The 15,893-nt window shown below is 34.1% G+C and overlaps 1 protein-coding gene across 2 annotated transcripts in view; it reads right to left on the bottom strand.

The window, feature by feature from the left end:
• The window catches only part of CPED1 (cadherin like and PC-esterase domain containing 1), a 384,623-nt gene that overhangs the window by 292,418 nt on the left and 76,312 nt on the right, over positions 1-15,893 (bottom strand). For both annotated transcript variants that reach the window (XR_004229645.1, XM_023504833.2), the window contains exons 4-5: positions 13,911-14,017; positions 1,316-1,391 (exon numbers count right to left, since the gene is read on the bottom strand). Coding sequence is in view for 1 of the 2 variants with exons in the window: in XM_023504833.2 (XP_023360601.1) it covers positions 1,316-1,391; positions 13,911-14,017 (183 nt within the window). In the remaining variant the exon portion in view is untranslated. The remainder of the gene's footprint in view (positions 1-1,315; positions 1,392-13,910; positions 14,018-15,893) is intronic.

Raw genomic sequence — 15,893 nt, 5'->3', positions numbered from 1 at the left:
TAGCTATAAGCAGGAAAGGTAAATCAAGTTTCTACAGTGCTATGAGTTAATCATATATTCTGTTTCAGTTTTATTGGGATTGTGGATAATTGTCAACAGATATTGATCCTTACTGGCCTGTAACCACAGGTTAAGACTATTCATTCAAGACATAGGGAACAGACATAATTTTGAGGACACAGAGACCAGCCTACAAAGGAGTTCTAATTTGGGAAGAGTCTAGGTCTAGGTATCAAATGGAATCAAACCATTGATATTTATGCTACATGTTTTTACTTTTATTATATTTTAATCAGAATTAATATTTTTAAAGATAAATTAGAGAAGCTTATCACCAAAGACATATATGGGAAGTGATCATTATAAATAAACCCAAACACCTAGATGTTATATAAGATCATAGATGTGAATCTCAAAGGAATTTCAGAGCCCATGTAGTCCAGTCCCATACAGATGAAAACAAATTTTGAAAACTGAGGATTAGTAAGGCCAAATGACTTTTAAAGAGGTTACATGGATATCAAAGAACAGAAATGGGATTGGAACTCAGCTTGAAATATAGGCCTGGAACTTACTCACTCAGAAACTGAAGTAAGGGGTAATTGATTGACAGAGAGAAATAGGAAAAATGGCGGATATTCGCAGTCCCTAATTCTACCCTGATGCCGATGTTGATTAGTCCACATTACACTGATGGAAATAGTAGAAGGCAATTTCTTTTCTTAAGATAATAAGTCATACACACACACAAACACACACACACACACACACACAAATATGTATGTGTATACATGTATATAATTTGTGTACATATATTTATGAATGTATATATAAATATTTAAATAATTTTGAATATATAAGATGTAATGTTATACATAGGATTAACCATTGCTTTTCCCCTAAATATATTAACCATTATATGAATTAACCCTTCAGATTCCAAAAAGGAGAATTAAGTTGGATAAGATCAAAAAAAAATTACTTATAGATATAATATATTAAAGGTACTAAATTCTGTGTAGCTAAGTAACAAGCTCATTTTTAAATCTTAGGACATAGAACAAAATCAGAAGCAAAGAGATGAATTAAATTGAATAGATACTATTCTAGTAAGTATCAATGAATGCTCTTGGACCAGGGGAGTTTTGTAGTTATAGTACTGATAGGAGGCAGAATTTAACAAGCAATTCTGGATATTATTCATTTGAACTTCTTGATTCCAGTATCTCAAAGAGAAGTTTTCTTCAGGCCCTCTATTAAGTATGCCAGAGTATCTTTTAACATTCATGCACAATGAAGGAAATTGAAGGGTTACCTGGAAATCTTCTAATGATTTGGCATAATCCTTCCTTGCTGCCAAGCTGATACCGTATTTCTGGGAGTATATTTACCTGAAAGCAATAAAATACCAGTGACTTTAGGGTAGGTTTATAAGACCTGAAGGCAGAGTGAAAGCATTTCTTGGATTCCAGTTTGGATTAACATAGAAAGTGTATATCTTTTCCCCATCCTTCCAGCTACTGATCACAAGTGTGGAAACAGAGCATTTAGTTAATATGTTAAAAAAGAAGAAAAAAATTATTATCCACTCTGATTCTGTTCTACCTGAAACAGGAGGTATAGTCTAAAGAAAACAACTAGTCAACCAACCAAAACAACAAATTAAAAAGAAACCCTACCCAATCTCCTCAAAAACACCAACACTAAGTATTTCAAAGTTGTAAATAAAAGGAAATGCCTATAATCCTATATCAAATTCAGCAACAAGAATAACTAAATACTTAGAAATTATGTTTTGCAAAAAATAACATTGAACATGACTCATAGCCAGTAAAACTACAAGACTCCCAAAGTCTTCTCTCACTTGCTCTTGTACACATACTTAGGTCACAATTTTTTAAGTCTAGTATTAAATCTGCAAACATGCCCAAATAAACACAAAAATGCTATTCTTTCTGAGTATATAATCTAGTTTTCCTGAAGTTTCATGAGTACAAAATCACAGTGCAGCTTTATATAAATCCAAATATTTACAGAAGTATAGCTTCAGTTTTGAAAGAAATAGGAGTACATGATTGATAGAGTTCAATCTCAACTTTAAAATGGTCACTAGTATCCACTAAGAAACTATTCTGAATTTATTATAAACTTACTGAAAAACACATAGTGAAATATTGTAAAAATGTCATGAATTCAGAATAATGGAGAAAGTCTGAATTAGCAAAAGAAAAAAATTGTTATAAATTTTAAAATAAGTATTGATTGCTTTCAAATACAAGCAAAAAATTTAAACTAGTCTGATCATAAAACATATTATATGAGTGTATTTTAATAATGAAGATCATTAATAATTAGCAGATTTGAGTTCAAATCTAGTTTCAGACACTTACTAGTTTGACCCTAGCAAAAACTTTAACTTATTTCCTATTTGCCTCAGTTCCTTAGATAAGGACTATAAATATAAAATGAGCTAGAAAAGAAAATAGCAAATCAGGCTAGTATCTTTGCCAAGAAAACCCAAAATGAGGTCATAGAATCAGATGTGACTGAAACAACTAAACAAAACAACAGCATATATAAGTATATATGCCAAAAAAAATTGACTAAAAAGTCAATTTCTTACATATCTCTAAGGGGGCTGACTAGGAAAGTTCTTTGATCAATTTACAGCTTTATTTTGCAGACTTTACAAAATAGAGAGTTTTTACTTAATGACTTTATTATAGCTTAAATGATTGGGGATGAGTTAGTTGGTTTGGATCATTGTAGATCAATTGGAGATGAATGTTTTGGCTCACTCAGGGCTTACCAAAAAGAATGGAGAGAAACGATGAATGATTTTCTGACTTTTTTGTGTATTCCATTTTCATCTTTTTAGAGGACAGAAAAAAGATTTGCTAAGAGCAAACAGATTCTAAGAGATTTCTCCTTCAAGAGTTGATTATGGTGACTTTGAGTCAAAAACAAATGAAGATTGCAGGTACTTTTATTCATAAGGCTCAAAAGTAGGGTTTCTAATTTTAGCCTTGGAGTCAATGGCATGATTTCTCAACCTGAAAAATGTTCAGCCTTAGAAATAAGAAATGTGACCAAACAGTGAGCTATTAAGTATCAGTCTCCTTTGTAGAAAAGAGAGAATTTCCTGGGCAGCCCCAGTTCCAACATTTGTCTTTCTGTCAACCTCATTACTGAGAATTCCAGAATTTAGTCTTATAGAGATAAGAGGGATTCCCTGGACAGCACCTGGCTTGGGGTTGTTTACCTAGCCTGTGTAAGCATCTAAAACTCTTTTGAATGTCTTCATGGTGCCACCTTAAACCGGATACCAGTTTATGCCAATCTCTAGGTGACCAGTGAAATATTTGAGATCATCCCTCCAAGAAATTTCAAGTTTATTTCCCTTCCAAAATAAGTCCAAATCACAGATTGGTATTGAGTCTGGAAAGGTAGAGATTCACTGCAAAGGGAAATCATATCAACTCTGTATATGCTACTGTAAATCCTTCGTATTGTTTTTGTATTTTCATGGGTGGAATAAAGACTATATATGCACTGTTATCTTTAGTGCTGGTATAGGATTTAATGGTCCATTTTCCCATTAAATCTGTCTTGCCCCAATAACACCCAGTAAGAAAAGGGATCAAAGTTATGGTCTTTTGTTCCCTCTCCCAAGTCATTTCTTCAATCATATGTTGCTATAGATGAAAGATAGGGGAAAGAAAGAGGACAGAACACATTCACAATATTCTCAAGAGATAGATGCTCAACAGGCACACCTGTCATGACTTAGATGCCTCTGTAAAACTGGGTTCAGAAGGTTGAGAACTTCTCAGATTACATGAATGACAGCATGCGCAATATCCAAGTATTTCTGCTACAAAACAGCCATTATTGGCTCCCACAGAAGAATCCCTCTCCCCAGGGCCTCAGGTCTTCTCTTAGCTCTACTACAATCTCTTCTGTTTTGTGAAAAGGCAAAAAGAGTAAAAAGAACCCAATAGTTAAGTCAGTTTCTTTTTTTTAAGATCCTTCATGAAATCATAGCACTAAGTCAAAAAAGTTAGCCCCAAATTATTGACAAAAGCTTTTACCTGTTCTCCAGATTAAACAGTCCCTGTCTAGGATTGTCATCTCTTAAGAACAATTTAGACTACTCCACTCCCAGCTGAACTAACTCCAATCTGCTCTGCTTTCCTTATCAACTTCTTGTCCTTTTCCCTCTCTCCCAATACCATCACTCTTCAGTTTCCCTTTATGTGTTGTTATGAGAGCAGGGATTATATTTTTGTTGGCTCCTATTGTTGTTATTGTTGTATTTGTATTCCCAGTACTTCACACAGTACCTGGCACACTGCAAGTGCTTAATAAATACTCTGTCATCTGTCTAATTACCAAGAGAGAATATTAATTTGATAGAATCAAAGTTGCAAATAGTTTCATCAGTTTGTAATCTCATTGTATTGTTCAGGGAACTCTCATAATCAGATCCTTACATTTAAATAAATACATGGGGGAACATTACACACTTCATTACAGTTCCCAATCTTTAGCAAAGGAGGAAATATTGTCCCTGACATTTCCAGTTCATGAGAAGAGTTCATTCTCCACCTTGATTCACTGGAAAGATTTCAAGACAGATGCATTTAGAATACTATTTTCTCAAGCAATCTCAGTATTTTATTTTTAGTCCCACAGTAACTCTAGTTCAACCTGAATTTTCTCTGTGATACTTCTGGTAGATCACAAGTATGATTATTCTTTCTTTTTCATATAAATTGGAAACTGGGAAACCTTTCTATATTTTATATCAAAATTTAAAACATCTCTAAAAACAATTGTCCTACAATGCTCATGTCAACAAAATCATCCTAAAAATATACTGCACTGACTTAAAATCACAATTATTTAAAAAGTTCTTTGTTTCCAAAGCAGCCAATAACTCCATGTTTTTTTTTTTTTTTGTTTTGTTTTGTTTTGTTTTGTTTTCCTATGCAGTGGTCCTCAAAGTGTAGTCTAAAGAATTGTTGGGGTCTCTGAAACCCCTTCAGAGGGTCTACAAATTCAAAATTATTTTTTATTTCTAATATAGTAAATAGCTATAAATATAACCCATGTGAACAAACTCTTTGAACAGATCCTCGATAGTTTTTTAACATGAAGATACTGAGAACAAAGATTTGAGAACCACTGGACCTAGTACTATGCGAGGGGATATTAAAAAAAAAAAAAAAAAAAAAAAAAAAAACACCTAGCCTCTGCTGTTAAGGAACTTACATTCTACTAGGAGGAAACAATATAGCCCCTGACAAATACAAAATGTATACAAAGTATAAAAGTAAAGAGAAAGGACTTCAGATAGTCTGTGGAGCTTCAGGCAAAGAATCTGAGAGCCCAAGTTGAGAAGGGAAAACATTCCACACAAGGAGACAATCTATAAAAAGTCACAAAGCCAGAAGATGAAATGACATTTGCAGGAGACAGAAAGTACTTTAGCCTGGTCTTGGGATCAAATCCAAAGAAAAAAGGGGGCCACTAACTTGAACATAAAGTTCCTCTGGGTAGCATATTAGCTTAGTTTTAAAATGTAACATTAATTATGTTTTGTTGTATTTTTATTTCATTTGGTAAATATTTCTCAATTACATTTTAATCTGGTTCTAGTTGGATTTTGGAGTGTTTGGCATCTCTGATGTTGAGCATATAAAGGGAAGTAATTAGCATAAGGAAACAGGTAGAGGCCAGATTATGGAAGGTTTTAAACTGAGGAGTTTACATTTTATTATCTAGGCAATAAGGGAGACAGTGAAGCTTCTTAAGAGGGGAAATGACATGGGCAAAGTTGTGCTTGAGCAATATCATCATGTCAGGTCTTAGGGGAGGACAGGATAAAGAGAGCTAATTTGAAGGCAAGAAAAGGATATAGAGGGCTATTGTAGTAGTCCAGGTAAAAAGTGATAAAATTCTAAATTGGGGTGATGGTCCTCTAAGTGTGGAGGAAGAGATGGATAGAAGTTGTAAATGTACAATAGATAAAATTTGGCAACTGATTGTGAGCTCAAATATCATTCCAACTGGCACAATTTCCAATCTAAATTTAATCAATCCACAGGGAAAGCTGAGTCAGAAACCCCAAATACACTCATTATCCTGAAGCTGAGAAAAGGCTAACTAGGTTACATAAGTGTGATGTGCTTAAGATCCTAGTAGCAGTTACATCATGGATTTAAAATTAAAGGAAAGAAATAAAGAAAAAAGGAAAGGCCATAGCAAAAAAGTATAGGATGTAGAGAGAAGACTGTTAAAGGAATTTGGAAGTCAACCAGACTGATACTCTCATCTTAAATGGGAAGAAGCAAGGGCCCAGAGAGAAATCACATAAATAATAAGCAATAGGTAGGATTTGAGTAAATCACATAAGAGATATAGGGTCACAAGCTTCACTACTATCACATACAATGTCCTTTCCACTACTCCGGGGAAGGAAACTCTCACAATTCTGATTTTTAAAATCTAGAGTAGTTCCAAAAAGGAATGAGAAAGAGGTAAATGGTTATATATGGCAAAAAAAAATATTCATTGCAGCTGATCTAAACTCCTTCAAGCCCATAGAACCATTGCTTATATCCTAAGAAGAAGGATTTAAATAATTGAGTTCAAAGGTTATAGGGACTTACATAGCCACTGCACAGTTATCATGCAATAAAGATGAGTTCAACCTGCACAGATTTCATAGAGAAAAAAATATGCTATTTCACTCATAGAAGATGTATGGCTTTTCATGTTAGATTTTGGTCATAAAGATTGTTAAACTGGCACAAGACTAAAAACCCAGGCCTCTCAATAATAGAGAACATAAAGGAAATAAGTGACCTCTTTTCCTTCCTCTTCTGCTTTTCCTATTCTCCAATACAACTAATGACCTTCTCTAAAGCTTTTCTTCCCCGACAGTCTTTGGCATTCACAGGGCTGAGGATGAGATGATTCTGACTCATACACGGGAAATATTATCCCAGTATTACTCCAGAGTAGAGGCTAAACTAGCAGGTTAAGATAACACCGAGGTAAATTGAGAAAGTCAGCTTATTAAGCTCAGGAAATTTAAAGGTTAAGGGGCATACATCTGAACTAAATCAATTGCAATATGGAATTTTTTCTCATTCTTACAATGTAGTGGCATCCCTTATTGATTGTAAGTACATTATAAAAATATAAGGCTTGTATCATCACATAGAGAAACATTTTTAAGGGAACTATAATTTTGATATCAACTAGTACATACATGTATACATACATAATGAATTTCTCAAACTTAACATTAGTGTGACGTTTTTGACAATCATCAATTAACTTTAAAACAAGAAGGAACTTTTCGAGTTATTTTTCAACATAACACCTTGATAGTATCTTGAATTTGATTGTGTTTGGCATAAATTCTACTCTCTATTCCTTTTGAATCATCCATTTTCTTTCTTCATTATATTTTTTAAAGCTCACTTGAGAAGAGAATTCTGGGAAGATGGCAAAGTGGGTTGGTAAATTTCAAGCTCTCTCCATTTCTCCCCACAAACAAAACAGATTTGAGCCTCAAGGCAAACATAAGAGTGATGAAAAATAAAAAAGCTTGGGGCAGTATAGGGACCTCCTGATGCGACCCAAGAATATCTGAAGACTCAAGCTGGGGACTAACCTGTCTGAAGTGAAAACATCTCTGGGCTAGTTCTGCAAAAACATCAAGTAGGGACCCCTCAAACTAAATAGGTGTGGCTGGAGTCTTAGCAGGATTTTACCTCCTGGACTGTTTGTTGAGTTGGAGTTAGAGTTGGAGAAGACAGAATGAATCTCGGGTGATTGGGAACTCCAGGTCCAGTTTTGCTGCTGAGATGCAGCTCTAAGCAAGAAGGAACCAGCACCTGGTGAGTGCAGAGGCAGCAGGTGAGAAACACTGCTGGCTGTGGGCACTTGCAGGAGGGGGGAGTTCTTGGTTTGGGATTCCTGGTCAGAGTGGACAGCTAAAGGGAAGTTTGAGGCACCATCTCCCCACTTACAGATGCTTACACTAACACTTCTCATTAGGAAAAAAAAAAGAATGAGTAAAGAAGAAAGAACCCCACCATTGAAACATATTATGGGAATAGGGAAGGCAAGGGTTCATCTTCAGAGGATAACACTTTAGTAAAACAGAAAGCTTCTACCTCAAAGAATAACCTGAAATGGCTCCCTAACCATGGAAAATTTATAGAAGAACTCAAAAATGAATTTAAAAATCAAATGAGAGATATTGAGGAAAAACTTAAAAAATAAAAACCATCCGAGAAAAACAAGAAGACTGTGGGGAAAAAAATTAACCAATTAGAAAAGATGAAAATAATTCTTTGAAAATCAGAATTGGGGGGCAGTTAGGTGGCACAGTGGATAGAGCATCAGCCCTGAAGTCAGGAGGAACTGAGTTCAGATTTGGCCCCAGGCACTTAATACTTCCTAACTGTGTGTCCCTGGGCAAGTCACTTAACCCTAATTGCCTCAAGACAAAAATAGAATTGGGCAAGGGAAAGTCAGTGAAGTTATAAGGGATCAAGAAATAACAAAATAGATTATAAAAAATGAGAAAATAGAACAGAATGTGAAACATAAGATAAATGACAGATCTGGAAGAACAGATCAAGAAGAGAAAACTGAAGAGTAATTGGACTGCCAAAAAAGTTGTGACCAATAAGAGAACCTTGACACAACAATGGAGAAAATAATCCAAGAAAACTATCCTAGAGTGATAGAACATGAAGGAAAAGTAGAAATAGGGAGAAAAAATATACCGATCACCACCTCAAAGAGATCCTTAGTGGAAAACACAGGAATGTCATTGCCAAATTTCAAGCCCAGATTGAAGAGAAAATTTTGCAAGAAAAAAAGAAAAAAGAATTCAAATACATTGGAGCTGTAATTAGCAATGTACAAGGTTTCTCAGCAGCTACAAAGATTGCAGATTCTAGAATCATATCTACCAACAATCAAAAGAACTAGTCCTGCAGCCAAAAGTATGAATCCAGCAAAATTATTTATAATTTTGAATGAGAAAAAATGGACCTTTAACCAAATTGCAGATTTTCAGGACTTTCTATCCATCAAACCGTAACTTAACAGAAAAGGTAACATATGAAAGCCAATATCAAAGATCAATTTTTTTAAAACTCGACATAGACAAACTGTTTAAATATGGACAAACTAGTTGTTGTTGTTGTTGTTGTTGTTGTTTTTTTAACATGGGTATATGTTCAACATTAACATCAACAATAGGACAGCCAAAGTTAAGGTAAAAATAATAATCATCTTATACAAATGAAGCACAGAGGAAGAATAAGCACAGAAGCATCAGAGGGGGGAGGAGGATTTGTAGTTCTGAAAACTTACATTGGGAATGGGTTCAATAGGCAACACTACATATATACCATGAGGGGTACAGCACTCTCCAAAATCTATAAAGAAATAAGAGGGAAGGGGTGGGTGGATGGGGAAGCAAAGGATGAGGGAAGAAGACAAGGGAGGGATCCTTGGATTGGGGGAAGGTTAAGTAATAGCAAGGCAGAAGAATTTAATTAAAGACTCAACAAGAATAGGAAAGATGTGGGGGGTATGTGCATGTGTGTGTGCGCAAATGTGTGTATGTAAGTATATATCTACATATGTATACATAAAAATACCTTTTCTTAACTGCAGCTTTCTTGGGGGTGATGGGGAAGATGAAAGAGAGAAAAGAGAATAAAGTAAATAAGGTACGCAGTAGAGAACCAAAGAACAATTTTCAAGAAAGTAAAGAAAAAATGGACATTCATGAATATAATTTCTTCTACTAATATATATGCCTTCTTGATCTGGTAATTTGTTGTTATATATTTTGAATCCTCCCTGATATTCTGCTGGGCACATGACAATGTTCTCTTTTGGTATTCCTTTTCTGTTTTTCTTTTTTTCTTACTCTGTGTTTTTTTTTTCAAATAAAATACATTTTTTTAAAAAGCTCACCTGAGCTTCAAGTGCATTATATAAAATTATTCTCAAATTTTTGAAATGATTAGAAAATGTTTTTAAGATGACCATGTAATTAACTTCAATAATTTATAATATATGTATTATATATGCTGTATTAAACATAATTATATTAACAAATTATTTGGCATATAATAATTTCTAATAAGAGAAATGCAAATGAAATAACCCTAAATTTTGCTTCAATTCAAAATAGAAAATGAATTGGAAGAATTGGAGGGAGAATTGTAGAAATATAAATATACTAATGCTTCAGTGGTAGAACTGGAGATTCATACAACTTTTCTGGGCAGGGACTGTTTGATTGTATTTGTGTCTATGTCTCTCATGTTTAGCACAGTCCTTGATACAGAGAATAGTTGATTAAAAAAAGTATCTTAATAAATCATCTTTCCTTTCTTTTTCTTCCTCCCTCCCTCCTTCTTTCCCTCCCCCCCTCTTTCCTTTCCTTCCTTCCTCCTTCTTTCTTTTCTTTCTTCCTTTTCTCCCTCTTTCCTTATAAATATTATCTTAATTGAAAAGGTAAGTGCTATTATTATCCCCATTTCATAGATTAAGAAACTTAGGGAGACAGAAATGAAGTGACTTGCCTTAAGCCACAAGCAGTGAGTGTCTGAGGCCATATTTGCTCCTCAGGTCCTTCCTGACTCCAAGCCTAGAAGTTTGTACACCATGTGGCTAACATTGTTGATAATGCACTAAACTTTAATAAATATTAATTGGAATTTATTGAGTAAGGAGGAGACATGTTCAGACCTAAACTTCAGGAAAATCACTTTGAAGGCTGTATAGATAATCAATTTAAGTAGGGAGATGCTTGATGCTTGATGTAGAGAGGTCAAAAAGGAAGCTATTGAAATAATTCATGTAAGAAGTGATGAGGATTGAACCAGGGTGATGTTTGTGGGAATAAGAGAGAAGGTCATGCAAGATAATAAAATAAAAACAATAAGATTTGTCAACTTATTTTACATATAGCATGATTGAGATTTGGAATTGATAATACTGAGGTTGTAAACCCCAATAATTGGAATGGTGGTGTACTATTAGAATCAGAATTTATACCAAAGTACATTGGCCATATCGGTTCACCGAAAGGCAGAACTATAGTCATTGGAAGCTAATCAGGATTTAGCTTGATTTAAGAAAAAACTTAGTAACAATCAAGGCTATCTGGCTACTCAAAGAGTTCCTCATCAAGTTTCTCTGTTTATTAAGTAACAATATAATGGATAACAAATTTGGAAGACAAGAATTGTGATTAAATTCAAGGTGAAGCATAACACCTTCACCTCCACTCCTACCTCCCCCTTGACAAAAATGTAATAGATTAAAGATTCAGAATAAATCATACATTTTTGGACAAAGAAAGTGTATCAGTTTATTTTGCTTGACTATGAAAAAAAGATTTTTTAAAGCACATTATACATTGTAAATAACTATATAAATGGTAGTTTTTATAAGAAACTCAGAGGGCTTGATTTTTAAAGTTGTATTTTTTCCTATTCTCTTTATTTCCTCAATATCTTTCATCATGTTGCTCTCCCTCATACTCCAAGACTGGTTTTATTGCTTTGTTCCCTTCTTTCTGTACCTCTTCTTGTATTAGTCATACATGAGAGGGCTTATACATAACTGTTCTAAGAGTATCCAAATATATTATTCTTTCTAAACTGCTGATTGTACACTTTGGATTTTTTTCTTATTTCTACATATTTTTCTTCTGAATAAAGTATTTGTTTCCATGTTTACTTTCTTCTGTACTTCCCGTGATCACTGACAGCTGTTTGTTGTTAGTTATTTTTTATTTTTTTTTCATAGTGGGTGGTAAAGTAGAATTCAGAAGTTCCATTAGCTGAATAAAAAATATTCCACCCAAAGCCCAACTTGTAAAACCTTAGAAACATGCAAACATCAATGTAATCTAATGTCTGAAAATAATACTTGTTTTTCTTTTTTCTTCCCCCATGTTAGACATTGTTATAGTCTGGAAAAGCAAGACTAGATTATTTTGACCAGTTTTCCAAATCTCTTTCCTAGCTGCGTTCTCTCTTCCTGCCTAATATCCCCTCCTTTCTGCCCTATTCCAACTTGGAAACTTTTCATATTTGAAATTTTCTATGCCTAGAAATTTCCTTTTTATTAACTAATTTGTGTCCTCTGATCTGACATTAGCAAAAAGAAAACCAATCAGATCTTCTTAAGAAGAATAAATTTCTGTGTTCTAGAAGCAACATGGTACAATACAATGTATTCTAGAATTGTCAATAGACCTTGCCTCTTACTACCCATATCACCTTAAGCAATTCATTTCATCTCTGAACCTCAATTTTCTCAATTATAAAATGAGAGGGCTGAAATAGATGACCTCTAACACACTTTCTACAAAAGCCCAAGCTGATCTCATTCATTAAATAAAGATGGATTTAGGAATACCAATGAAAGCTTGGTGTAAAAATGTACCAAGACTTAGAAATAACTTCACATGGACTCGTTGTGAACTACCTCTTTGCAATAGCCTGAGAACCATTGGGCCTAAGGTATCCTGTTGATGGACAGTCCCTGCTCTTCTCCCCTCCTGATTTGGAAATATCAAATGGAGCTTTTATTATGGAGAAAATAATGGGAAGAATTTGGCAAGACACCTTGGTTTTGGAGATATCAGCTAATTCCTAAGTTTTTAGGGAATGAAAGAAGATATACCCCTTAATAACCTTGTCCTTGTTTTCCCCTTCATGTTCCTGTGGGTACATCCCATAAAATCACATGGTTTTTCTTTAAACAATAAGAATTAAAGAGTCTATTATTTTCAGCATTGACTGGCTTCTGTGATCCTTCTGAAATAAATCTAAGTAATGGACCCCAATGGCCATAATGCCAAATTTAAATACTATATATCATTTTCTAATAAACTTAATAATGATTAACTTGATAATATCAAGAATAATAACAATAATAATGGCTAGCATTTATATAGCATTTTAAGATTTGTCAAGTGTTGTATGTGTGTTGTCTCATGGTATCCTCACAACAACACTAGATACTAAGGTGTTGGAATACACGGAAGCCACATGACAGTAGCTGCTGGAGATCCAACCCAGACCTGCAGTATGGATCTCCTTTCGTGAGAGGTTGATACAAGGAGAATGAGAGGCAGTTGCTGTTCTCTGACCTCTCTGACTGAGAGGCCATTGCGTTGTCTGACTTCTCTCCTCTTCCCTCTGCCTCCAATTTATTTCATTACCAGTTGGCAACACCTGTCTCAGCAAAGGCTGCCTTGCAACTCTTTCAGATGTTATGATCCACATCTGTGGAGGCTCTTGGAGAAGTGACCTGTCCCTTAACCCTAAGAAAGTGCCAGTAGTTTAATGACTTGCCCAGGGTCACCCAGCTCATAAGTATCTGAGGATAAATTTGTACTTGGGTCTTACCGACTTGGAATTCAGGCTTCTTACTTCCTGCACCCTCTTACTATTCTAAGAATGTAACCACACATTTAGAACAGCAATATTAATGAAGAGAACAAAAGATGGACCATCTTAAAAAAGGTAAAACAATTGGATAGATGTTTCTCTCATTTACAAGTGGAGATGATGTATTTAGTGTGGTATGGTGGGCAGGCCAGATTATTCTTTGGCAGGCAGAGTTTAAGGATTTCTAATAGGAAAACAAGGCACAATACTTATACCCTAACTATAGAGCAGAATTAAATTGAACAATTCTTCCAGTTTTTCAAATCTGAGTCAACAAATGAGATTAGATTATCTTTTTCCTTGAACTCTAAGCACTGACACCTAAAATGGATTTAACTTTAATAGTAGTTCTCTGTTGATAATCTGGAAACAAGAAAAATACTATTAATATCATACCCTTTGATGTAAGTTCAACTGGCACAAATCTTCTTTCATGATGCAAGGCTTTCCATCAGCTTTCCTAGGATGTAAGCAGATGAGAAGATCCCAAGAGCCTGATTCACCTAACAGGAAGAGAAGAGACATTTGTTGAATAATTAGGTAGAAATATCACATAACTCTTTTTGTTAAATGATCAAAAAGCTTATGAAATAAGTGGAAAGATATTTTGATAATCTAAGTGAAAAAAATTCTAAATTTCTTAAATGATGATAAAATTTAATCTCTATAGCCTCTAAAACTGATAATTTCAATTGTGGTTTTTGTTTCATTGTTTAATTATCTTTTAAAAAAAATTCCTGGGACGTCCAAATATTTTAACAAGTATTGTGAAATTCTCAAAATAAATTTCACAGTAGAATAAATCTGAACTCATTAAAATGAATAGTACCCTGCAGTCTTTTGTATGAGTGAAAGATATGTTTTGTTTGGGGTATAATTATGCAACTAAGCAACAATTCTAGCATGTCAAAATATTAATAGAAATTTTGTTAGGGATCATTTTAGTCCAACTGTGTAATTTGACAGATAAGAACACGAAATACTCATACTTACCTAATATAACAAAGCTCAAAAGGAGCATATCTGATATTAACAGTCTTTTGACTCACTTACCATGCTCTTTAATCTCTTTTAATCAACATTTTAACAATTGATAGGATAAAATAATCTCAGATTACTTTGTAGAATACATATAAATTTTAAATATTTTATACTCTTTTGAGGAAACTCCAGTTTTCTCTCTCCTATATTATTATTACTTTCTTTTTCTTACAAAAAGCACCAAGCTACTTACACATATTAGGAGCTCAATAATTATTTGTCATTAATAAGCTTATGGCAGAATTACAGAGCAGATAATTCATTTTTGTTCTAATGAAATAAAAATGCCCTGGGGAAAAAAGCATTTCACTATTCCTTAGTGACTACAAAGAAACAAAAATCTTAACAGAAAGTGTCAAAACATAGAAAGAACACATTTTACAGACAGAAAGATCTGGGTTCAAATTCTGGTTTTCATACTTTTTTATCTGTATGGTCTTGGAAAAGGTCATATGTTTTGGCATAGGTTTCCTCATTTATGTAATTAGGGTATTTGTTTAGATTAAGACTTCTTAATCCTTTTTTTTAATGTGATGGACCCCTCTAACAAGCTGCTAAAGTCTATGTACATCTCAGATTAATATCTTTAAATGCATAAAATAAAATACATAAAATTACAAAAGAGAAATCAATTATATTGAAGTAAAGTTATCAAAATATATTGTTAAATATATTTTTAAATTAAATATTTCACAGTCACATGCAAAAAATATAATGCTCATTAAAAATCTTTTGAAAAATTCTCACAGTAGCATTCCATCATAATCATGTACTACAACTTATCAGCCATTCTTCAAATGATGGACACTCCTTTGATTTCTACTTCTTTGCCACTACAAAAAGAACTACTATAAATATTTTTGTACAAATAAGTTTTTTTCCCTTTTAAAAAATTTCTTTGGGATGCTTTAGAGGGCCGCAGATAATAGGGGAGCTCTGGGTAAGAACCTTCAGCCCAGAGGGAACCTGCTGACAATGTCTGGTTTGGCTCTCCACCTCTCTTTGGTGTTCTCACCCTTCCTGAGAAGTCAAAGAGGGTATGACCATGATCACCTGTGTTCTACTTGAAGCAAGGGATACTTACAGTAAAGAGAGGCATTTGCATATCAATAGAAGGGTAATTATAGTTATCATTTGCTCAGTGTGATGTGATGACATAATGGTTCTCTAGCTGGCACATACTTAGTGTGCTCTAGTGTTAAAATCACACCAAGGTGTTTAAGGGCTGAGAGGACTTGAAATTAAGACTCCATCTTTTACCATCCTTGTGAGTCTCCTGCCTTCATTCCTCCACTAAGACCAAGACTGATCCTGAGATTCTCCAGAGAGCTAGTCTTG

This window comes from Sarcophilus harrisii, chromosome 5 (genome assembly GCF_902635505.1).
Source record: "Sarcophilus harrisii chromosome 5, mSarHar1.11, whole genome shotgun sequence".
NCBI lineage: Eukaryota > Metazoa > Chordata > Mammalia > Dasyuromorphia > Dasyuridae > Sarcophilus > Sarcophilus harrisii.
This window is presented reverse-complemented; position numbering and strand designations above follow the sequence as displayed.